General features: G+C 36.2%; 2 protein-coding genes across 3 annotated transcripts in view; one reads left to right on the top strand and one right to left on the bottom strand.

Annotated features, from left to right (window-relative positions):
- spata6l (spermatogenesis associated 6-like) overlaps nt 1-8,164 on the top strand; it is a 9,434-nt gene extending 1,270 nt beyond the window's left edge. The window contains exons 2-10 of one of the 2 annotated variants that reach the window (XM_047815537.1): nt 382-519; nt 633-681; nt 850-891; nt 976-1,100; nt 1,734-1,817; nt 1,926-2,084; nt 3,831-3,982; nt 7,036-7,126; nt 7,197-8,164. In XM_047815537.1, coding sequence (XP_047671493.1) covers nt 382-519; nt 633-681; nt 850-891; nt 976-1,100; nt 1,734-1,817; nt 1,926-2,084; nt 3,831-3,982; nt 7,036-7,126; nt 7,197-7,265 — 909 coding nt within the window. In that variant the 3' untranslated portion in view covers nt 7,266-8,164. The remainder of the gene's footprint in view (nt 1-381; nt 520-632; nt 682-849; nt 892-975; nt 1,101-1,733; nt 1,818-1,925; nt 2,085-3,830; nt 3,983-7,035; nt 7,127-7,196) is intronic. The other variant, XM_027169184.2, reaches the window with a different exon arrangement.
- Nucleotides 8,165-8,913: 749 nt separating this feature from the next.
- slc1a1 (solute carrier family 1 member 1) lies at nt 8,914-22,524 on the bottom strand. The gene is made up of 12 exons (XM_027169183.2): nt 22,090-22,524; nt 17,607-17,747; nt 16,013-16,105; nt 15,803-15,917; nt 15,030-15,072; nt 14,843-14,947; nt 14,521-14,705; nt 14,301-14,408; nt 12,496-12,618; nt 11,816-12,010; nt 11,477-11,611; nt 8,914-10,441 (listed from the first exon to the last, which is right to left on the bottom strand). The coding sequence occupies exons 1-12, from the start codon at nt 22,193-22,195 to the stop codon at nt 10,201-10,203; spliced, it is 1,590 nt and encodes a 529-aa protein (XP_027024984.1). The 5' UTR covers nt 22,196-22,524; the 3' UTR covers nt 8,914-10,200.
- Between the last annotated feature and the right edge of the window lie 4,432 nt (nt 22,525-26,956).

Here is a 26,956-nt window from a genome sequence, read left to right as displayed (position 1 = left end):
GTTTTAGTGGTTTACATGCTCTAACAGATGTGTTTTAGTGGTTTACATGCTCTAACAGGTGTGTTTTAGTGGTTTACATGCTCTAACAGGTGTGTTTTAGTGGTTTACATGCTCTAACAGGTGTGTTTTAGTGGTTTACATGCTCTAACAGGTGTGTTTTAGTGGTTTACATGCTCTAACAGGTGTGTTTTAGTGGTTTACATGCTCTAACAGGTGTGTTTTAGTGGTTTACATGCTCTAACAGGTGTGTTTTAGTGGTTTACATGCTCTAACAGGTTTTTTTTGGAGCAGGTAAAACACTAAAAATGTATGGGATGGGGTATTCCAGAGGTATTCTAGGAACTTGTGTTTTAGATGTCTATAATATGCTTCTGTTTGTAGGTGACCTGTCCTGGAGTGCACCTACCATGGAAGGATGACATTTACCTCAGTGTGTGCCTGATGAACCAGTACAGAATGACACAATGTCTACCAGCTGTGTTCCCATTACAGTTTAAGATGAAAATGATGTTTGACAAGGTTTTATAATTAAAGTTGATATTATTATTATTATTATTATTATTATTATTATTATTATTATTATTATTATTATTATTATTATTATTAAGATCTGCCTTCACTATTCTTGGCAGATATTCAAGTACACCAGTGATCCTGCAGATATTGCTGAAATGTTACAGTGTATGTAATAAGGGTGATAATTTTCCATATTTTTTACTGCTGTAGATTCACAATGAGCAGTTTTCTATCTACTGTTAATTTCCATTGCCAGAACACATACAAAAAGGCTTTGTAAGAATGTGCATGTGTAGTCCTAGTGCATCACGTGATTTTTTTTTTCTCCTGCAGGTGAAACTGTAAAAGTTGAGCTCATACAGTTGATTCCTCCAGGTAAATTCTGGCACTTCTTCGCACTAATTGAGAATACTGAAAGTATAGCCAATTATAGTGTGTTACATTTCTTCTTGCTTGCAGTTGGGGAAGTGTTGGCCATATATGAGCTCGATGCTAGAAGTTTTCTTTTCCCTGAGCCTAAGCTGGTGCCTTCTTTTTCTGGAGAAGACCGTGAAGTGCTTATGACAAGAGACCCCACTTTCCCTGTAAGTGACATACTAACTGGAATTACATTCTCATAAGCTTCACAGTAGGAATGAGATTTCTGATGTTACAAATGTTAAAATGATACTACAGAGGACAAGTTTTCCTTTTCTAGATAGGAACGTGAAGGACTAACGTCTGCATTCATTCATTCATTCATTCATTCATTCATTCATTCATTCATTCATTCATTCATCCATCTATCCACCAATCCATCTTCTTTATACACTTTATCCTGGTCACCCAGATAGGAAATAATTACTGTGTGATCAGTAAAAATCTCCTTTGTGGGTGATCAGGAAGAAGTGTATGCATAAGAAGAATGAAAGAATAATTAATGTTATCATTAATTAATTAATTCATTCATTCTTTCATTCATTTATTCATCTTCTTTATACACTGTATTCATCTTCATATCTGTATTCATCCTGTTCACCCAGAAAGGAAATTATTACAGTGTAATCATAAGGTAGAACTGTTTGTGTTTTATTAGTTGAATTTTTTTTTACGTTTTACATGTAATATACTGTATATAATATGTAATATACAGTATATTACATATTATATACAGTATATTACATACTGTATATAATATGTAATATACTGTAATGGCTTTGTTGGCTCTTCCTTTATAGGGTATTTCTCCAAGATTAGAGTTCTCCACCAGGACAAAAATCATCGAATATTCTGAGAGAGATCTTTCCCAGAGCCTCCCTGTGGTATAGTTCTGCCTTTGTGCAATTTGCATGAGCTCTACTACCATCACCAGTGTTTGTGTAAAACAGCACATATTAAAGAAATGTCTAATGCCACTCTTTCTTTACCAGAGAATATTAACAAGGAAAAGAGCAAAGTCTTCCAAGCATCAGGGCTGCTTATCTGCACCACAAGGCCTCAGGAGCATAAGGATGCCAAGGTCTCGTTCCCTCTCCCCGTTAAGGAGCTCCGGTTCAATCTGGAACAACACTAAACCTGTAAATCGATATGTAAGTCATACATGCTCAAATGTTACCAAGTTTTTTCTTTATTATAATCAAATCAACTATATTGTTGCAACTTGTATTGTTTCACCTCTGTGGTGGTAATAATATTGTCCAGCAGGGGGCACAAAGTTCATTACATCGGATAGATTAGAGAACTAATATACATACGGAGAATAAACAACAAAAACAAAAACCTTACTAATCAATCATCTGATATTTTTTTTTACTTATTTCTACCACAGAAAAGGTCAGGCATAAAAACTCATCACTCATTTTAACCTGTCTCTAATATAAACAGCCTTGTCTCTCAAAAACTCCAGAAGAATCGGGTATTTAAAAAAATCATTTCAGATTAAGCTTGTAACTCTTGGTCATGGTCATATCTAAACTGTTTGTATATTTTTGCACAGGAAAGTTTAGATGAACCTACATTTGTTACATTGAGTCATTTGGTAGCTTGGTAGTGTTATATTCAATTATAGAGAGCTTTATTGTCATTTGAGCCATTTACAAATATACAGTAGAACAAAACAGCACTGGCCTTGGTGCAATATCTTACACAACGGTGACAGTGTGATACAAAATATTTCCTGGATAACACGTTGTGCAAATCAGTAAACGTTACAGTACAAATCAATGACAAGATATAAGACAAGAAATACATGATGTACAAGCGGTACCACAATTAGCACAATACAGTAACAGGAAAAATATAATAACTACAGGTTAGAGTTACTGGATGTTGTAGCTAAATTTCTGTTCAGGGTTCATTTCAGTCACATTATCCTGAATCCGCTTCAAAAATCCAACATTTTCCCCCGTCAGATTTGGACAACCATCCATTGGAAACCTGCACTACAGTAGACAAATGCTTAAGAGTCCACAACTTGTTACGTGAGCTGACACTTTTGAGGGCTAACAGCTAGCCCAGTATCCTCAGCACAAACCTAAATTCATAAAAATAGCAGTCGCCATTCAAAATAAAAGCAATGCAGTTGTATTTTGTGCATGATGTTCATTTATTTAAATAAAAAATTGATTTCTAATTTGGCCAGACAGAAACAGCCACAGGGCGGATGTGCTGTAAAATGCCCAGGTCTGTTGTAGAGTCACACAGCCTGTCAGTGACAGCTGTGTGGTGAAACTTAGCTCATTTATTTAAATCTGCATCTCTGGCAGATCCATAATGTGACATGTGATTGAGAAGGTGCATGTGAAATACAGTGCTAGGTGTAGTAGTGCTAGGTGTAGTCTTTGGTGAAAATAAACAGAGTACAAATTGCACAAAGAGACTAATCAAGTCAGTTCAGTAAACTTTTATTATCAGTTTAACTATATATAGCTGGTACCATACAGAGTCAAATGAAACAACTGGTGTCACTACAGTCTCTGGGTGTTAGAGTCTGATGGCTTTGGGGACAAATGACAGAACACTATGTTTCGTGTGGTCTGAAATGAAATAGCTAATTAGTTATTAATGTCTAGCACAGATTTCCTGCTTACCCCAATTGACCTTGGTTGCATCAAATTGATCACTTATTATGTTTCTTGTTTAGCTTTCATTTGATTTTCCTATCATTTTATTTTAGTATATTATATTATTATAATATTATATTAGTAATATAAACGACACTAGATTTATGGACACCAGTTTCCTTAACAGGTATACATTTTATTTTATTAAAAATGTTTTTTTTTTCAGGCAAATCCAGACATGTTGATGAACCTTCTGTCTGTTTATTATTTCAGCTCACTGATGATAACTCCTCAGACACAGATGAGCTCCTTGACAACACAGGGAAACCGTCCCAGTGCAATCGTGCATCGAGATATGAGGGATCTCCCAGCTCAGCTGCCCTGATTCGCTTCAAAACAGCCTACCCGAAGATGAACAGGTTTGAGTGCGTTTTATTTGCTTTTACATTCTTGAATGTCACCATCTCTTCCTTTTTATTTATGGCTATATGGCTTATGGCTTTGTTTAGCAATATTACATATTTAGTTTAGTTTAGTTTATTAATTTGTAAAGCACATTTAAAAACAACAGCCGTTGCATCCAAAGTGCTGTACATCAAGTAAAAACAAAGAAGAACAGTGCAAAAGTAAAAACACAATCCAGAACAAACAAAAAGAAAACACATACAGTAAAATTCTACACCTTCAAAATGAGTTAAAACATACAGAGGTTTTTAAAGCAGATTTAAACAATGAGACAGTGGTAGCAGATCTTAAATGAAGAGGGAGAATGTTCCACAACTTTGGAGCTGCCGTAGCAAATGCCCGATTGCCCTTAGTTTTAAAATGTGCACGAGGTACAGAGAGAAGGAATTGATTAGAAGACCGAAGAGATCTAGGGGTAGGGTACAGAATGAGGAGGTCACAAATGTACTGGGGAGCGCAACCATGTAAAGCTTTAAAAACAAAGTAAAATTTTAAAATCATTACGGTACTTAACCGGGAGCCAGTGTAATAAGGAAAGTACTGGAGTAATGTGCTCACGTTTTCTGGTGCCAGTCAGTAATCTCGCTGCTGCATTTTGTACCATTTGTAAACGGTCGAGAGATGATTTAGGCAAGCCAAAATAAAGAGAGTCCAATCTCGAAGTTATTAAATCATGATTATAGTTTGAAGGTCCTTCATAGAAAGCGTCTTCTTGATTTTAGCAATTGATCTTAACTGAAATAACAGTACTAATCTGTTTATCAAAGGACAACATAGGATCAAAAACAACACCAAGGTTTCTAATATGATCATGTACATTTGCAGACAAAGGGCCAAGCTGCTTTATAAGACCATAAGACATAGTTGTTGGACCAAAAACTATTATTTCGGTTTTGTCATTATTTAACTGTAAAAATTCAGATCCAGCCAGCACTTAATGTCCTGAAGATAAGGACATAGAACAGTTGTGGACATTTTTTATTTCTGTTATTTTTAAAAACAGTTATTGTAGAGATGATATGATAAATTATGCTTCTGAAAGATATAACCCAGTGGAAGCATATACAATGAGAAAAGCAAAGGACCCAAGATAGAGCCCTGAGGAACACCATAGGAGATTTGAGCCCTAGATGAAAAACAATTTACCAAATTCACAGAAAAAGATCTGTCCTTAAGATAGGAACAGATCAGTTCAGCACAGATCCCTGAAAACCAGCTGAAAACCCTGAAAGCGCAGCATTCGACACAATAGATCTTCTACAAAGGATATCATGATCTATTGTGTCGAATGCTGCACTTAGATCAAGCATGATTAGAATACAGCAAGAACCAAGAGTCAAGTGACAATAAAATATCATTGGTAACCTTCAATAGGGCAGTTTCAGTACTGTGAAATTCTCTAACCAGAGACTGAAATGTGTCAAAGATGCTAAAAGTATTTAGGTAAGAGGAGACCTGGGAATACACAACTTTTTAAAAGACCTTTGAGATGAAGGATAATTTTGATATAGGTCTGTAATAATCCAGCACATACTGAGCGAGATGATGCTTTTTTAACAATGGTTGGACTATAGCATGCTTAAAAGAAGATGGTACAATTCCATTTGTTCCATTTGTTAAGCTTTGTTCTGAACTCAAAGCTGGAAAAACCTCTTTAAAAATGTGAGAAGGCAGGAGGTCTTCATACTAAGAAGTATTTCATGAAGCTGTGAAGGAGACGAGTTGAAAACTAGATATGAACTCTGTTGCGAAATCATTTCTAGAGGAAGATAATTTTGATATGGAATATTAGACCTGATGCACTCGACTTTTTGTGTAAAATGATTTAAAAACTGTTCACACAAGTCAGTGGAAATTTCTAGTGATGCACTAGGAGCAGGATTTAAAAGGACATTGATTGTATCACAAAGTATCTTTGGCTTGTTTGCATTTTGAGCAATTAAATCTGACACGTATTTCCTCTGTGCCTCCTTAACAGCACTCTGGTATTGTTTAAGAAATTCTCTGAAGATTTTGTATGAAACCTGAAGTTTTTCTTTCTTCCAACTACGCTCAGCAGGCCTACACTCTTGTCTAATAGCACAAATAGGTCCCTGAAGCCATGGCTGTACCTTTCTTTTCACATTGAATCTCTGAAACCTTAGGGGAGCAACTGAGTCCAGGGTGGAGTTGCCGGTAGTATTAAAAATTTCAACTAATTCATCAGGATGGACACCAGTAGATAGATCATCCACAATAGTTGGAATCTGGATAGATAGGTATACATCATTGAAAGACTTAGCAGTAGAAGAATTAAAACATCTAGAGTACCGAGGAGAGTGATAGGTTTTAGGCAGAGAGCATTGCAATACAGGAAATATACAGTCAAAAATAATTGGACAGTGATCTGAAATAACAGCAGCACATAGTTCAACATGATTCACAGGAAAACCACGTGAAAACACATGATGTAGGTTGCACTCATGTCACTCTGGTCAATAAGTGGGTGCAGGTACATCAATACTGGACAGTTGTAGACTGGAAAAATGGCATTTGTCCTGTGCACACATTCGCTCCTGATCCATTCCTGGACGAAACATTTTGGAATTGATACCAAAAGATGAACATAAGATGATGGATCAGAATTTCAGCTTTCATTTCCTGACATTTACATCTAGATGTGTTAAGCACTTTACAATATGGCACCTTTTGTTTGAACGCACTTATTCTCAAATAGTCCTTATTGATAATTGAACTGATTGATGATGGTAGCAGAAGAACAGATACAGAAGTCTACAACAACATTATGTCTGCAAATTTAGAGAAATTTATCCCATCTATAATTATTTGTCCCCTCATTTTCTCTTGAACTTAATAAGGAGAATGCAGTTTAAATTATATGGAGCTTCCACCATAAATTTCCTGTGAATTAGCGGTCATTTTAAATAAAATAATGTATTAGAATGAGTTCAATGATTCAAAGGTTTGCCTTGCAGCCTTAAATATGCTCAAATTGCACATTTTATTTCAACAGTTATTTGTGTTCACCAAATTCATTGGAGGCGGTTCAGGAGCGAGTATGCAGTCTCCTCACCTCTCCCAAAGCTGTGCACAGACTGGCCTATGTGAGTAATACACTCTTATACACACTGATGTCATATATGTGCCTTGTTACATGTTCTTTCCTTTCTTCAGGGTGCAACGAAGTCTGAAAGAGATGAGGTGCTGGAACGCAGGTTTATATCGCAACCCTCGACTTTCTGAGAGCCAGAGTAAAATACTAAAATATGAATATTTATGAACATCTTCACAAGAATGCCTCAATATTAAAAATATTTTTCCATTATATAACATTTATATAATTAATAGAATTATATTATACACTCACCGAACCCTTTATTAGCAACACAATACTAATACTGGTTAGAGCTCTCAGAACAGCATAATTTCTTCATGACATGAATTCCACGAGATGTTGGAAATATTCCTTTGAGATTGTGTTTCATGTTGACATGATTACATGAAACCAGGTTGTAATGACTTTTTCATTGCAGTGATGATTGATTGGTATTAATCGGACCAGTGTGTAACAAGAAAATTACTCCACCAGCCTGAACTCGCCATTGGTGCCAAATTTTGGCTCTACCATCTGTGTGTCTCAGTAGAAAGATAAATCATACCAGCCTGTGTTTTTTCAGTATTTAAATGCCATTTTGCTGAGTCTGTGCCCACTGCAGCCTCACCTTTGTGTTCTTGGTTGACAGAAGTGGAACCTGACTTGGTCTTCTGTTGGCTGTATCTGCATTATGTTATGAATTGCAGTGCTGCCACATGATTGACTAATAAGATAATTGCATAGATAAATCTGTTGAGATGTTCCTAATCAAGTGCTCAGTGAGTGTATATAATGTCAAGATATAATATCATTTACTCATAACAGTACAGGAAGCACTGGGTGAAATGTTCTGCTGTTTTTTTAAGGTGGACACTTGAATCCTGTTTTTTTCAAATATAATAATAAAGCAAATATACCGAACACATTTCAGCACTAATGAACTGCATCACATTTCATTCAGGTGTCTGCACTTGTATGTATATACGTGTGTACATTCTGTTATTCTTAATAATATGTAAGAATAAATCATTTAACACATGGTGTTCTACTCATTGTCTGTGACTCTTGATTAATTTCCCAGACAATTATAAACGTACAGGAACAAAATGAGGTCAATGAGTTTGAGCTGATTTCCTAGAGTTACAGAACATGCTTAAAGTAATAAGATTTATCCATTTATTAAGCAACTTCACACTGTTTAATAATTTAATTCACTATACAATTGTTCACTGTTTAGTTATTTGATTATAGTGACTAACACTAGCTTTAAAACTGTATTCGGTAGAATAAGCCAGTGTGTATGGCGGAGAGAGAGAGAGAGAGAGAGAGAGAGAGAGAGAGAGAGAGAGAGAGAGACCTGATTCAGAGGAAAACACTATTGTGTTGCCTACAAGGTAATTAATAAGCGCTGCTCGGGGCTGTGGTAGTTTAATTGCAAGGTTCTCAGAAGGTTATGAGTTCAAATCACAGGTCCAACAAGCTGCCACCCTAGGGAGCTCCCTTAACCCTTAAGTGCTCATCTGTATAAGAATGAGATCAAATGTAAGGTGCTCTGGATTAAGGTGTCTGCCAAATACTGTAAATATAATGTAAGCTGCAGCTGTCCATCACTATCAAATGTTGCTTCCTCTGATATCATTATAATGATACACAAATGTTATTATATGAAGTCAAATAACATCTGACTTTTCCCCCAGTTCATGATTTTTTTTATAAAGAATCTATACATTTTATAAAAGATTTTCATTCAGTCAATAAATACGCCAATGTAGCAACCAATAAAAACAAAAAACGGAGTTTGCACACAGATTTTCTATTTTATTCATCTGTAGTTACATAACATGTGGAATTATACTGTAAGCTAACTGTAATTGACTGAGACTCTGACAAAAATGTGCTTTGAACAGCCTATACAATGTAAATTCTGGCACCCCGTATTTTATGTCAATCATGTCGTCATAACAATGATCATTTCCTATGCCAGTTCCAGCTTGGCTCACAAATCCAAAGTAGTATGTGTAAATGAATTATTATCAAAATAAAACGATTGGCAATAGTTTGTATAACCACATCAGCTGTAGTCACATTGATGGAAATATTTTAATAACACTTTATATTCTCTCTGTACCTGTGCAAAGTGTCCCAGTAGCTTTTTCATTGTGTTACTAAACACCAGAAAAATGAAAACCTGTTGCTCCTTGCATTGAGATTTTAAGAAAAGTCAGCATTGCTCTGTGATTATAGCATGCTTTGGGATAAGGAGTCCATTTGCCTTCATTCTCCCAGATTGATGGCATTATCCTAATGGCATTATCAAACATAATGATCCAGGATTCATTCATTCTTTGAAGGCCACATCAGAGGTGTTCATCATATTGCTTCATGCAATACTTCATTAAAGATTAAAAGCTTCCTTCATACTAAAACATTCAGTTTGGCACAAGTTAGTGATCTACAAGGCTCATAGCTTATGCCTTAATAGCAAGTGTTTGGAGAGAATGGTAGGATTCATGATTTGAGGGAAAGATGCTTTAAAGTAACCCGCTAAAAGCCAATTACAAGGCTGAGCAGTACCATATTGCTTTTTAACACTACAGGTCATGAATATAATAATTTCGTTAAGGACATGCTCTTCATTGCAATACATACAGTATACACAAATCTGCTTTGTTGGCACAGTAAAAATCACACATATTTAACATACTTCTAAAGCAGAACAGATTGCTGAGCATATACATGAACAATTGTTAGTATTAAACCATTAAAAACCACAGCGCAGGTAAGAAAAATGTTTAAAAAGTACCTTTGCATATCTCTTGGCAACAGGACAACACATTTTGGAAGCACTCACATTTTTTTCCTCAATTCCATGAATGACTTGGCACAAAGTAAGTAGTATGTTCAGCACAGTAATAGGGCAAATGTGGGGAGAGAACAGTAATGACAGCTATTGATAATGTCTGCATTTGAACGTGTCCTCCGGAACGAGCCTCCCCCCTGGTAATGGCACTCATTTCATTTTTTTCTATACCTCTGTATTCTTTTAGAGGTAATTCAATTAAATCAGCCTTAACTGGCTTGGGACTAAAACTGTGAGGTCTCTGTAAAAGAAATGGCATCACTCTTGTCCACAGTGAAGCCACCATTGACGTAGGATTTCTTCTCGCACTCTTCATCATCAAGAGTGGTCTCAAGGGCAAACGGATTGGCCACGTCGACATCAGAAGTAAGGTCCATCCTTTCCAACTCATGCTTTGAGAGCTTCTGGACTATTCCAGCACCGTAGGCATCCCCCAGCACATTGACCATAGTGCGGAAACGATCACTGAATAATAAAAGGATGGAGATAAAAGTTTCACGCTGAGCATTATAGTGTTAACAGTGACAATATTCAAACTGAAAAAGAACAATGCACAGAATCTTTAGCACACATAGATTGGTCTAATATGTGTAACTTTTATCCATGCTTAGTTCTTAATAAGTGTAGCCTTCAGAAGTGTCCTGTTTCCTTGCTATTTCTTAAAAATGCTAACTTTTCAATCCTGGGCACTTGAGTATCCCCTCTGTCTCAGAACGCTGAGTATTAAGCTCTAATTTCCCCCTCAGATGGCAACATCAGCTGAGGATTAGGAAAGGTCGGCATTCATGTGGTCCATTAAACCACCTAATGCCAGCCTCTAAGCCCTAAATTGAATTAACACCCTGCACACACTCCCTCTACACTAAAGGGCACGAGATGTTCAAATTCTATGTGAGACAAGACAGCCAAAAAGCTTCCTGTCATCAAGTCGCCATAACTACAGCTTTGTAGTCATCTGTGTTTGAGTAACATGAAACATTTAAATTCGACAGTATTATTAGCACTGGATTACAAAAAGTGAATAATATGTTAAAAGCTGCATAATTGTCTAGAGAATATCTCAGACACTGTTTCTACAAGTATTAATCCCATTATATATAAAGCAAATTGTGCAAAATCCACCACTTATTTATATATACTTACCCTCTACTTTATTACGAACACATGTACATACTTGCAGTTATTTAATCAGCCAATCAAGCGACAGCAGTTCAAAGCCAAATCACAGAGATTACTTTTTTGATCGAATTCTGATGTTTGATGTGAATATTAACTGAAGCTCTTGACTTGATTCTGCATGAATGTATACACTGTGATGCTGCAACATGATTGGCTGTTTGGATATTTGAAAAAAAAAAAGTGCAGGTAACGGGTGTTTGTAATAAAAAATTCTACCACTCCTTAAACATTGTGTTTATTCTACTGATCTGAATCATACATTTCTGCTCAGCTGTTCAAATGCATATAAATGGGATTCTGATTAGTAATTCAGATACGCACATCAGCCAATCAACAGCCACAATTATGGTGACATCACTGGCAGGTAGGCCCACTGCTGTCAGCACGATCACCATGGTTACCATTCCAGCATTAGGGACTCCAGCTGCACCAATGCTGGCTACAGTTGCTGTAATACTGTGGAGGTAGCATTAATTACATTACTGCTGAGTCTTCGGGTTTTCAGAAGACATAACAAGACATAAATGATGAATGAAAATCACCGCACAACAATCAATGCACAACAATTCCCATAAAAAAGTAACTGCATTTTAGCTCGAATTCATTCTTCAATTTCAGAAAATACTCCCCAGATGTGAATGGATTTTAATCGATACTTACCTAATTGTCACTATTTGTCCCACATCAAGGTCAAGACCATTTAGCTGGGCAATAAATATGGCTGCCACTGCCTCATAAAGTGCAGTACCGTCCATGTTAATGGTGGCACCCACTGGAAGGACGAACCGGGTGATCCGCTTGTCAATCCTATTATTTTCCTCTGCACATCGGAAGGTGACTGGTAAGGTTGCAGAGCTAAAGGAAAGCAAGTTAAAATATGTAACGCAATAATTCTAGTTGTCACGTCACCATTTATAATATTCCAACATATATATATATATATATATATATATATATATATATATATATATATATATATATATATATATATATATATAACATAATATATAACTTTTATATTTCACAAACACACATATTGATTAAAATAAACAAAACTAGAGATTATACTCTAATCCAGTAATCTTTTTGTCTCCACAAAAATTTTTTTTAAAAACTGAGCAGATAGATTAAAGATAGAAAACAGATAGATTTCACCCTTCTATATAGGTTGATCTACTGTATTATGATGACACTACACTACACACTATACAACTACCCCTTTTCCTTTGTCACTCATACAACTCATATAACCACAGCTTAACTGACTTAACTTTTAACCCCTGGTTATCAATTTTCACTCGGTTCAGACATTGTAGAGCACATTAGAAGCTGAGGTTCACCTTGAGGAGATCATTAGAGCTGTTACCAATGCCTGTGCCATCCCCAGAGCAAATGTGAATGGATTCTTTCTTACAATGGCGAAGTAGATCAGGGGTAAGAAAAGAATGGCATGGATAGCAAGTCTGTGAAGTAAGAAATGGTATATGTTATTATTGCGCATATCTGAGTCAGTGTAAGATAAAACAATATGCTTTTCTGCAGATTTAAAAAGTGCATATTGGTGAGCAGTACATCTAGAATTATATAAAAAGTTCACCTGGTTGCCACCAATTAATATCATACATAATATCTGAGTCATTGTTAAGTGGTTAAGGTGTTGGGCTACCAATCGGAAGGTTGTGAGCTTGATCCCAGGTTCACCAAGCTGCCACTGTTGGGCCCCTGCGCAAGGCCCTTAACCATCAATTGCTCAGTTGTACAAAAATGAAATAATGTAAGTCGCTCTGGATAAGGGCGTCTGACAAATGCTGTAAATGTAAATGAAATAAACAATCTGCTTTCCTGCAGAAAAAAAATTATTATTTAATTATTACTGCAGAATGTATTTAATTATTTTGGATTTGTGCTCGATCAGCTACAAGAGTAATTTACATTAGTAAAGTCAGGCACTGGTGTTAGGTGAGGAGGCTTGGATCACAGAAATCACTCAAGTTCTTCACACCAAACTTGGCCAATCATATCTTAATTGTCATGCTGGAACAGGTTTGGGCCTATTTATTTCTAATAAAGAGAAACTGTAATGCTTATACTTAATGCTTGTAATACGTTTTGATAAGAGTTTGGGGAAGAAACAAACTGGTGTGATGGTCAAGTGTGCAAACTATAAAAAAGTGAAAATTGAAAGCTAGTGGACTTGACATCAATTCTGTTCGGGTTTTATTTTGATGTAGTTTTATATAATTTTACCTCTTAGTAAATATAAAATAAAGAGCTTGTGTGGTGGCAAGAAAATTAGAGCACTGATTATACTGATTTACACCTTCCCAAACACAAATAGTAGCACATCGCACTTCACCACCACTACTGTACATTGCCAGCACTCTGTTATCTTTTGCATACTGAAGCTCAGCTATTTCATAACCAGTTCTTAACTCCAGCAAGATAATAGATATATAACACATTCATATGAATTACGGATCGGAAGGCTGTGTTCAAATCCCACAACTGTTAAGCTGCCACCACTGGGTTCTTGAGAAAGTCCCTTAACCCTCAACTACTCTGTTGTATAAAATAAGACGTATGTAAGTCGCTCTGAATAAGAGAATCTGTCAGTTGCTGTTAATGTAAATGTAACGGCAGTGTACTTAATTAATGATATAAATATAGTAAAGAAAAAAATAGGATGTTTTGGAGAAAATCCTTGGTGCCAAGCTATAATACACCGTATCGGGAGGAATGTTCACTTTTACGCACACCCTGCAATTTTATCAAGGTCATGATAGCACTTTATTTATCTTTTATCCAGCCATGTGAGAATCGAAATGTTCTTGGTATGACTCAGCGGCAGCAGTTCTCTAGCCTCATTCCTTTCCACTTCATTTAGCCACAGAATCTCTTCGTGGCTGTTGGGTCAGCAGCATTATTCATGTCACAGAAAATTTAGAGGTGCGTACATTCATCGAAAGGTCTTATTACTGTCTCCGCAGGTTGTGCAATTTTAGAAGTCCTTGGTTCCAATCTGGTCACGGACAGGGCCAGACAATATAACACTGTATTGTGGACGTAAAGGCAACCTTGACTGCAGTAGTAAATCCACTTCACTGACAATCAATAAGGGAACGTTAGCATTTCAGCAGATACTCACCCACTAAGCACAGTCATCATGTATAGACCCATTTTCCTAAAGATTTCCCAGTCATCTACTTCAATGATCTTAGCAGCAATCAGGAATAAGATACCCACAGGCATGTAACTACAAAGTCAAAAACAAGAACAATGCGACCAGGACTCCAAATTGAAACACATTTATTAAATATTATTATATTACACGTTATATAAGGAATGATTCAAGAAATAATACTGACCACATAATGATTTGGACCAGTCTCATTGTGGCCTCATTCAGGGCATCAAAGAACTCCAGCAGGATACGTCCCCGTTCTCCCATTTTGCCAATGACCAGTCCAAACGCAACACAAAACACAATGAGACCGAGAACATTGATGCCGTCAGAGTATGTGCCCACTATAGTGTAGTCTTTGGTCAGGTTCTGAAAGTAGGCGGACAGACAGGTATATTATGTCCAAAAAATATTCACTTGTACCTAAAGTCTTCCACCTTTGCTACTTTACTAGAGAGGTTTGTTAGTAGAACTGTGTTTGGGGAAAAGCCTGTTTTCTCCTTTACCTGTGCAACAGCTGTAATTATGGTGGTTAAAGGTGGGAATGTTGTTGTAACCATATTGCTGGTGTTTGACACAGGCGGTTGTATCTCCTTGCGCTGAGTCTTGTACTGAAGGAGAGATATACATGGTTACATAGTTCATTCATTCATTTATTCATTCATTTATTCATTCATGAGATCTATCATTTACCTGCTGAAAGCATGCCTGCACCAGATTCTCTGGAAACATATTTCTAATAAAATAAAAAGGACCATAGTTGGGTTCATATAACATTTTATTTAAGATGCATTTAATATAAATGGAATTAAACCTGAACAAAAAACATAGAAGAAAAAATGTGTTCCAGTCTTGTATATAGCCTGAACTGTAAGATGATAACAATAAAAAGCTGGTGAAAGTATAATGTCATATTGTAACAACAGAAGCCACATGGCCTAGTGCTAAGTACAGCAACAAACAGTGATTAAAAATAATAATTTGAAAACTATTTTTAAATAAAATCTATTGGTTTCAGGTTTCAGTATTAAAAGAGATCATGGCTGCATGTCATATATTTTCTAATATCAGACGTGTAATGAGGTATTTAATTTGTCAATAAACATATTATAAAATATTGTTATTGTAAATCTCAAAAACAAGGTATGTAATGACAATTAGTACAATAAATGTTGTCATTTTATCGGCTTATTACTAACAAGCAGGACAACGTGGTATCTTCAGTCGCTTTGAACCAGCACATAAAAATCTTCCGGACGATGCCATATTTAGACAATTTTGGGGAGAGCAAAAATATGGCTGCCATGAATACGTATGTGTTTAAAAAGGGTAAAAAAGGAAAAGTCATGTGATCAAATATAAACATACTATTGCCATTTTTGATTGGTGTCTGTTTTTTTGAGTTTGTGATACTAAATGAAAAAGATTGTTAGATGTAACAAATGCTCAAATTATAAGGTAGTTACCTGAGAAGATCCAACAGTGTGTCAACAGTGGTGACATTTGGAGTGGATCCATCTCGGTCAATATTGTCTGCTGTCTGAGAGACTCCGGGTTTAATAGTTGTTACCAAGATTATACCTGTTGGGCAAGTTAGTTTTTTTGTGTGAAGTGTCTTAATGTAGAACACAAATGTTTTCTACATCATTATCATTAAAAATGTTAATCTTGCTCACCAAGAATAACAGCTATGATTGTGGTGGATAAGTAGTAGATGACTGCACGGAGTCCAATACGGCCTGACACCTCTGAATCCAGAGCTGCTACTCCTGTAGCAGAAAAACACTGTTGTCATTTTTTTCATAATGATATTAGCATGACTTCAACTAATAGCAATCTCTCAATATTAAGATAAAATAACTAGAATGCTGCAAGAATTGTGTAACCATACAGATTTATTTGCACATTAGGAAAAAACTATATAAAGAATTAGTCTGTAATAGAATTCTCTATATTGTGACTATGACATATCTTGCACACTATATTTAAAGAAAGCTCATTGATGAACCTTTTTGCATTTGACCTGCATTACTTTGACCAAACCAATGGTGGGAGACATCAACACCCACAGTTCCACCCATCTAAACACCTCTTAGAAGTAATTAATATGGTTAGGACACCATGGTTTCTGATTTGTTTCAAATAACAGTACATAACGGTCTGGCTAATGTGATACTATGATAATGATTAACAAACACTGCATTACACAATCCAACTTGTTTGGATCAGTAAAGCCTGGTCTAACATGAATGTTTGTTTTCAGTTTAATTGACTACACAGCAAGGTTTATTATTAAATAAGATTTTATCCACACTTTTAAAAAATAACCTAGGTTTTATACGGCTTTTTCTTTTTACAAGATCTAGCCTTTCTGTCAGCTATTTGTCCTGTACACTCTGATAAACCTTGATAATTATCAGAATAATTATCAGAATTGTAAGGCAGAATAAAACACATAGTGTACATATGTTTATATACACATTATGGTGAATAATTAAATGAAAGGGAGCAAGTACCTGTCTTTGATAAGACATAGCTGACTGCATGTAGATGAACTGTATTTTACCTTTACTTACACTCTCTCTGGAAAGCTAATAGTGTAGTAAATATGTCTCATGTACAGAGTGCTATACTACTATATTAAATACTATGTCACTGCACTTAACATGACAGCCACTAAACTTCCACACTCTCAAAAACCAGACTTTTAATCATACTTATCTGTTACATATTATGTTTGTATGTCATTTATCCTATTTAAGCTCTGTGTCTTCTTTTGTAAACTGCAAGGTATATGATTCATGTTCATCTCATATTGCTAAGCTGTTATATTCTCACTGTTTATTCCTGTTTTTTGTATCTCTGTCTGTTTGTTTGATTGCCTCTGTTCAACCCTGGGCTGTTTTTGTCTCACAATCTGTATTACACGATCTGTATTCCTTATTTTGTGACAATTTTTGTCTTTTGCTCTTTTGGTTATTATCATTGGTCACTCTCTGTCACTTGTTTTTGAGTCAGTAAAATTCTCCTGCATTTGCATTCAACACTGAGAGTTCATTTTGTGCCATACTGTACTATACTACACTGTATTATATCACAACCAGTAACCAGTTGTTTTGGACGAGAGTGAAAAGCCTGTCCAATGTTTATTTAACAGCTGCAAATCAGTTTGCAGTAAAAAAAAAAAAAAAACACAACTACATTTTATTATTTGGTAAATGCTTTTTCAGTATTTCCAGAATTCCCAGACCCCCCGCAATATATTGTTACCTGTTATCATGCTGGAGATGACTAAGGGCAATATAACAAGCTTTAGCATTCTCATCAACAGCTCACCAGGAAAACCAAAGTATTGCTTATCAAGGTCGGAGAGTGCAGCATATTCCCTTACTAACACACCTAGTCCAGTTCCTGTTAAAAGAACACACACACACACACACACACACACACACACACACACACACACACACACACACACACACACACACACACACACACACACACAAAAGAACTTCATAATGTATAGTAGTAAAATTCCACACGAGTACCAAAACATTGCGTGACCTTTTCCTGCTTAAATCAAACATTTACTGTATATCCGTATGTTTTCCAGAACGATGCCTAGAGACTGTTGTCCGAAAAGTTAAAAAGTGAAGGTATGTTTAAATCCCAGTCAAGCTATTAACGAGTGGAAACTTTTACAGTGTTTGTAAAACTGACTGAAAGCATCAGATTTGCACACATACAAAATCGCTACTATTTCAAAACACAGAGCATTGCAGTAATGAATAGCTCTGTATAATCACTCAAAAGATAAGCCTGGACTGATAAATGCTCATGTGATCGAGACTCCTACACTGAATTAGAGTAACTCATGGAATATTGTGAAATTCCTCTCTTTGCAGTAAATGGTTTGTTAAATATAACCTAATATTATCTTTGGAATTTTTAATTTCAGTGTAAGTAGTGTTTATATGTTATATGTATCACAGAGGAATAAGTCATAATTTATAATCATATGATAAGTCAAAGTATGACATTTGCTTGGAATGGATTGCTGATTATAGTGGGTGGTGCATTCTTACTGGACATTTTTACATTTTAGTCTCGTACATGATGTTAATACTGCTTGTAAGCAGTACTTCCATGGTTTTGGTTATGATGATCAATTGTAAAGATGTGAATCCCCAGAGAAGCCAGAGGGTCATTATTACTTATGTAGTGCTAGGAATATGGAAATGTCTATAAGTCAAACCTGAAATTTTATTTTTATCACTTTATTTGATGGACCATAAATTTGAAATATTTCTGCAGTTCATAAACAAGGCTGACCTGCTGAATTTACAACCCAAAATCAGCTTACATCTGGATGAAGATTGCTTACTATGTTATGACTAGGTAGCATGGATTCCTCAAAGGGTCTCTAGTTTGATCTCTATCACAGGTGAAGCTTTGCATGTTTATATTTGCAATTTCACATTTCCATTTACTGTACTGTGAATTTACAGCATATAATCCCTTATCCACAGCCCTTATATGGAGTGACTTATATTTATCTCATTTTTTACACAAGTGTGCAGTTGAGGGTTAAGGGCCTTGCTCGAGGGCCCTGCAGTGGCAGTTTGTAGCTCTGCTGTGTCTGTTTGAGATTCCTCTGGCTTCTCTTGTTTCCTCCAACCTCCCAAAGACATACAGTGGACTAAAAACGAATTGCCTATAAGTATACATTTGTGTGTCTAATGAGTTAGATGATGGACTGGCATTCCATCCAGGGTGTATTCCAGTCCCTCAGGTGTTTCTGGGAAAGGGTCCAGATCTAACATTAACCTGATCGGAATAAAGTGGGTACGGTTGCTTAATAAATAAATGTTCTGACAGGTTCCTTTTTTTTAAAACATATTTAGTAAAAGTATTAGATTGAAGAGATGAATTTGAAGAGTTTGGATACCTAAGCTGGATATATTACAAGACAAGGATTATTACACTTTACTGCTCTACATTCCTTATACATTCCCAATGTCGTGTATATGATCATAGTTTCCAAGTCGACTCTTATACTTTATTCTTTTCTTGATTTTGATTTATCTGTAAGGTTTGGGACCCAAACTGGGGATTCCAAATTATGCTTCAAAAAATTCCAAACAATTTTAAAATAATAAAGGCTAATAAGTGAGAGATAGTAGATAGTAAATCATACATTCTTGACTCATACTTCTCAGGCATTATGCAATCCGCAATAGACATGTTTATTTAGTGTCTGAATAGTTGTATAATTGTGTGAGGCACTAACAGGTATAAAAAAGCACAAAGTGCAACAGAGAGCTAAATACAGTTGTTGTAGCCATGTTGAAGCTGGAGCTCACTGTTAGGTTGGATGTGCAGCCCAAAATTTGAAGGAAAAATTGTAGGTTAGAGGTTGTTTGAACCCAAATTTGATTCATATAATATGATTTTTTTTTTATACAGAACTTATTAAGCAGCATAGAAGACAATTGTTAGCCAAACATGGTCGTTGTAGTTAAGTGTGAGTGAGTGAGTGATGTCGATCACTTAGACAAGGAGGTTAATGAATTTAATGAAACTTCTGATTTATTAACAACATTAGGCTCATAGCTCCTGTGCAAAACAAAAAAAGTAGCCTTTGGGCACCAAACCTAACCAATCGGGGGTTTTTAAATATATTTTTTAAGTAAACTGAATTACCAGCATGTACATTTTTTAATATGTTAAGACTCTGAAGGTTCTGCGTTGACTTTAAAGTACTTTATAAGTGAATAACAGCAATAAAAGACTGCTAAATGCTCAACTGTGATATACGAAAATGCAGAACTCTGCAATAGTATGTCTTTATGGGGCAATCATCAAATAAGGTCAATTTAGTGCATCTTACAGTTCACACAACATGAAATCAGTATAGTCTGACTCTTGCATTAAACACATTGCAGTACTTCACAAAGCAGGATAGATATTTGTTAAAAGATGCTAAATATATTTACAATCAAATCGGATGATATTCATGAATCACCAGAATTTGAATCAGAATTACAGGGAATCTGTATATACTTGAATGACACTCAATGCAACTGATGCTTATCTTATCTTATCTGAGTTAGAAATATTACTTCACAATATTGTTTGTCACACCTTTCCGTGGTTACTTTGCTAGTAAACATACATGTGATCATATGATTTTCACCATGATAATTTGAGGAACATATGATAAGGATAAAACACATAAAGTCGCATTTTATCATTTTAAGTCTTGAAACATCACATCACTCAAATAAAACCTTATGGCATGTTAATAAGATCTGATCACATTAATTTGGTAATATTACGATACAAAACACTTTTACAGAAATCTGGATGTAATACTAAAAATTAGCGGTGACAGGAGCAAGGAAAAATCTCCCTGAAACAATGTTAGAAACCGTGAGAGGGACCAGACTCAAAATGGATCCCATCCTATTGTTGGTGACAGCAGATAGCCCAATTATATATCCTTATTCTTCCACAACTATATTACTTATTACTATATTACTTATAGTCTTTATGATTACAGCAGAAGTTTTCAGGAACAGTTCTAGAGTACCCAAGTGAAGTTTTCTGCTGAGGCAGGGGTTAGTCTTGAGCATTCACTCTTTCTGTTAAGTGCAATCTCTGGGATATTCATATGGGACCACTCCCAGCAGGAGAGTGAGTCACAGGTGCACGTAACTGAATCATGTGAAACAAAATAAATCAAACAAGAAGTGTGAACCACATGTGTAAAATTAATATGTGAATCATATGATGATGTGATATGACTTTTCTGCAAGTATTTTTAAACAGTACACCATTGCAGTAACTGGTGTATGAGGGCTCGTTCATAGTCTTGGGAATTACCAAAGGCTCCCCATTAAAATAATTGAGACCAGCACTAGATGTTAATGTGTGTTAAAAAAAGAATTTTCATAATCACATGCTGAGTCTAGTCACGCTTCTCTGTGGTGGCTGCTAAATGTTTGAACAGCCAACTTGGACACCAATCTCTCTCTCTCTCTCTCTCTCTCTCTCTCTCTCTCTCTCTCTCTCTCTCTCTCTCTCTCTCTCTCCCACACACACACGCACGCACGCACACAACACACACACACACACGCACGCACGCACACAACACACACACACACACACACACACACACACACACACACACACACACACACACACACACACACACACACACACACACACACACACACACACACACACACAGGCACGCCCACATACAAAGATCATGGGAAAGCTGGTCAGTGATTAATTACCTATATGAACACAACCATCTGAAACATCTTAAACACCAGTGCTTTAAATAACACACTAGTTCTTGCAAAAACTCTGTTATGAAGCTACATGGTACAAAAAAATTATAGAGTTTAGAATTATACAGGAGAGGAAAAGGCAAATGATTGTCCCATTTTGGCAGCATTTTGTCAACAATTGTCCACAATTGATCTGTTGAATGATATCCACAATACAGACAAATAGCACTCTGTATAAAAAGAGATAGAGAGAGGGAGAAGGAGAGTGCTGCAGCTGCAGAAGAATGGAGGTGCTCTCTGTTACAGCACGCTCGCATGCGGCACACACAATAAACCCAAAGGAGACAAAGCAGATGAAAGACATCATTATTTCTGGAAACATGCAGCTTGGTCACTACAGAGCCACCTGTCCTGCCTTACGTTCAGACAGATCTATAATGTTGTAGCAGACTTACCCAGAAACACAGAGGCAATGGTTGCTATGAGAACCCAGTTTCTCTTCAGCATGCCTTTCACATCTCTGCCTCTCCTTTCCTTCTTGGCCAACATGTCCATACTCATAGTCCAAATCAAGGCACAAAGGCAGGCAAACGATCAACCAAAACGTTACTTGCCACCTCTCAGCAGCTCTACTATCTCTCAAAAGGGTGCACAGGAATGAGCAGAGAAGAAGCTTTTACAAATGCAACGAAGCGGCTTTATAAAGGATGCTGCTGTCAGTTCCAACAGGGTGGGGGTGTGAGGCAGGGAGGCAGAAGCAGGAGCCGGAGCGTAAGTGAAATGTGTGCAAAACGAGTGTGTGTGGAGCTGCTGGGAAGGATTTGGTTCTCATAATAACCTTTGACCAGATATCCTGACTGTAGTGCTTGTTTTCTTGCAGTGTGATTATGCACTGGTGGATATTATGCCACCTTTTTATAGAGAAGGGTGTTTATTATTCCCCTGTCTACTCCCGCCCCCTACCCCATCCCCCATTTGTAGGAGTTTTTTTTTTTTATATTAAAAATGCTATTTGTGTAGTTTCAGAAATCTTTGTTAACTGCATCTAATATCTAATGTCAAATGTTAAAAAGAAGAATTGTGAATCTTGCAATAAATGGGATAAACTAATTTTTTATAAACCAAAAAAATATATAACCAGAAAGAAAAGACTTGACAAAATTGCCAAAAAAAAACAAACAACAAAAAAATTCAACATTTAACTATCCAGGGTTGAATAGATTACTTATGAAATGTAATCCAGCACTATGGTAAATGATATGACTTAAAAGTGTAATCAGTAATTCAACCTTTTAGAAAAAAGTTCCTTGCAAATTTGTAATCATTGATACCATGCATTACATTGACACCACAGCTCAAAACTTTATGACAAGCCAGTTAAACATTACATCATTTTGCAATGGCACCTTTGTTTTATTTTTTGTTAGAGAAAGGTGTGTTGTGTGTTCCTTTAACAAAATCCTTCTCATATTTATATAATGCAGGAAATAAAAACCTTGCAAGTGTCACAGATTAGATACCTTCTGATATACATACAATAATTATTTTGATTTGTATCACCTTTGATTTTTTTTTATTATGTATTAAATCTAAAATATGTGATTTTTTTTTGACTACTATAAAACACTACATTTTTTAGGACAATTATGGAAGCGCTTCCTTTTCAGAAAGCAGTAGCAGTGATATGGTGATGTTTACTGCCCCCGTGTGCCAGAGAACATGTAGCAAGTAAATGCACTGTTAAATCTGACTGGTGAGGATCTAGTTCAACTGTATTGCAAGTCGATAATATTGGATTTTTGCCACAAAGTCAATACTTTTACTTCTTATGCTAGATCAAAGTTACAATAACATGACAATAATGCTTCCTTTTAGTGCAATTTTTGCTACTCCTCCAAATTTTGTGCTTGAAACTGGTCTAAGCAAAAGTTATATGCTGCTCAGTTCATCTAGACATTTCCACTTTTAGACAGAGAATTCCAGACTGTTCATGTTCAACATAGACACAAGAGTGAAACTGTAATGCACTCTTGAATCCCTTTTGCATAAATGTATGCCTTTACTGTACTGTGATTGCTTAGACAACAATTATAGCATGTCTGTGAAGTGCCTATCATTCAATTTGGGTGCTTGGCCCCTTAAAAGGCTGCTTGCAGAATTATTATTATTATTATTATTATTATTATTATTAGTAGTAGTAGTAGTAGTAGTAGTATTACTACTACTACATTAACATAACAACAACAACAACAACAATAATAATAATAGTAATAATTATATATATATATAGAGAGGCCAGTTATTCTCTCTTATACGTATGTGTATGTGGGCCTTATTAAAGCCAAGGAATTTTGTTTTCTAAAACACACAAAGAAGCTGAGTAAAAATATGCCGAACCTGTCTAAATGGGTTTCTGGTTGATATCTTAATGTATATAAAATCACAGTGGGAATAAATAAGCACTAACTGATTAAACCAAGAACAGCTTCTGCATGTTATTCGACCATGTCTTTATTCTCGGCACCAACGGCTGTTTCTCTTGCTCAATAATTCCAGAACAAAGCAGACCTATTATGGAAAATATACTGTGCTAACTTATTGTGATTATATATATGGCCTAAAATATATACTACAGAAAATCAACATTGTGCTCTATATGTGAAAAAGATAGTAGGTTTGTTAGAATTACAACGTAGATAAAACTTGTATCACACAGTCTAATGCACAAAATGGCCTTTGGGGGGAACTATTTCATAATCCCACAGGCTTTATCTGTGAAACTAGCAGTCTATGCTTGTTATTATGGTTAATGCCAAGGGGATTTACATTTCAGGTGCTGCTATGCCCTGTGGAATATTCTATACTATTATGAGACAGTTTCCTGGCTCATTAGGTTTATGCATCCATGTCTACTTTCTGCCAGGCTTTGTTGTTAGAAGTGATATACAAATAGATTTCCTAAAAGTATAAAGAAGACTATAGCAATTGTACATAAGTTAAAAGTATGTTTCATTCTCAGCAAAGGTTTGCAATCTAAACAAACTTACTATGACTTACAGTGATTATGAATTGTTGTTATGTCACCACATCTTTTGACATTTTTTTATTCCTCTTTCTTGCTCTCCTAAAAGATAAGATGATGTAAAATAAAGCATTCATTATATTGAAATTTAGACACAAGGCCACTATCATTGTTTGTGGAATTAGTCACCACGGATACCTTCCTCACTAGCTTGCGTAATGTGGTGATATAGAGGAAGCAGATCCCCAGGGTGAGAGTACCAGCTGACAGTGAGGGCAGCCTTCAAAAAATTATTTTTTTTCAGGTTCATTTTTTTTTTCCAGGATACTCTTTTTTTAAGAATATTGTGTAGGTCACATACATTAATCAATAGGGCAGCAGGAGGTTAGATGACTCTGCCTTTTTACAAAAACCTTTACAAAATGGTTAGCCTAAAGGCACAAATACTGAGAGGGATGTTACACCCAGACATATTATCCCAGATCTGGGAATATGTTGGGAGGACACAGATGGGCTACTTTCCGATGCTAAATTGACTTACTGTCTGCTGTGGTGCTGGACAGTAACACTAGCTCAGAATATGCAATAATGCACTGTGTACTATACACTTTTCGCCCTTTACCCCTGATTCTGTGCACATTGCACAGAAATCAGCTTTCAAACCATAGTCCAGCCCTACAGTGAAACATGAGGCAAAGGTTTTTACTGCTACACTGACTACTCGTGTCAGACTAGTCGTGGGGTTGTGTGCAGCACAAACAACTGTGCAAAACTTCATCATCCTTTACTAAAAAAAGAGACAACCAGCCTCTCTAATGGAGACAGAAGCATGGATTTCACAAATGCTATGCCTGCTATTTTATCAGATACTAACTTTATCACTCTTAATGGCTTATAAATGAAATTATTATGCTGTAAAGTATGGGTGGATGGACCACAGACAGTGTTAATTTTGCCAAGGCCATGATGTAGTTTCAGTAGAAATTGATTCAGTACTGCTGTATTCCTGGTTTAAACTCCAATCTTCAGTCAGCTTTGATGTTGAAAGTATCAGAGCTCTTTGCCAACATGGACCTCGGGTTGAATGAGTGAATGAGAAAGTACCACGGATAAAATATCCGAATTTGAGGCTGTACTCGGCTCCTTTATTCCCAGCACTTCAATTTGCTCTTGGATGTCTTCAAACAGCTCTTGCATTTAACTAATAGCCAGCACTTAAAATCTGTATTCCAGTAATCAGAAAAGACACTCCACCCTCTGCCATTGAGTATTTTGCCTACTTTTGTTCCTACAACTTGGTGAAGGTGCTTACATTATGATCCACTTCATAGCAGCCTCTTCAGCTGTTTTTTGCTGTTTGGTTCACTCCTGCCTTGAAATGCACACAGGGAAGTTTCAACAATTTAAACAAGCTTTATAGAATTTCGAAGATTTTAGGATTAGTTCCTCTTTATCTGCAGCACCCACACGTCTACACACAAACTTAAACAGTACGGATGGGCCTCAACATTCTCTCTTACTGTGCAGATTTTAAAATGAAAAGGATTAAAAGTCTACTGAGCTCAGCATCTTGAATCCACTCTCTCAACAAAGCTTGAATGGGAAAAAGGATGAGTGTGATGTAGACTTTTATAGGCTGCACACGTGAGCTCGTGGTCACCAGGTGATGGCTCACAGGAAATGGAAAATATGCTCAGAAGGAAAGCATGTATTTTGAACGAAAGGAAGTAGAACAACAAATGTCAAAAGATTCTACTATCAAAATCTCACATTTTGCAAGAGATTTATTCACTCTGAAACGTTTTACCAACCAGAATGAACAAATAAATGCACACCACAACAAATGCCCATTTTAGAGAGCAGGAACCTTTTCACCAAATGGGATAAGTAGCACATAAATAACTGTAAAAAAGCACTTCATAGGGATCTGATCTGACCTTTATACGTTTTATTCACACAATACACACGTTTATAAAGCAGTAAAATAGCACTATTAATGAATTGCATCTTATTTTAAACGAATATTTGATATTGCACAATACAGTATCTGTAACGACGCAGCTAATAAAACAGTAGGTAATAAAACACCGCTTTGGGGAGAACGAGTACATGTGCTGTGTGTTATCTGTTTCACTAATTGATCAGATTTTCTGCCTCGAGAGCCGCAGAACTGATCATTCTCGCATGCACACAGTGGCCGTCAAAATGCAGGCGGGACTAATATTTGTATCCAATCAGCGTCGCGCTGAGGATCTCCTCTGGAGCCATTAGCCAATTAGCAGAGAGAAAAGGCGGTACCT

The sequence above is a fragment of the Tachysurus fulvidraco genome, chromosome 1, assembly GCF_022655615.1.
Source record: "Tachysurus fulvidraco isolate hzauxx_2018 chromosome 1, HZAU_PFXX_2.0, whole genome shotgun sequence".
Classification (NCBI taxonomy): Eukaryota; Metazoa; Chordata; class Actinopteri; order Siluriformes; family Bagridae; genus Tachysurus; species Tachysurus fulvidraco.
The sequence above is the reverse complement of the archived record's forward strand: the minus strand, read 5'-3'. Positions and strand labels throughout refer to the sequence as shown.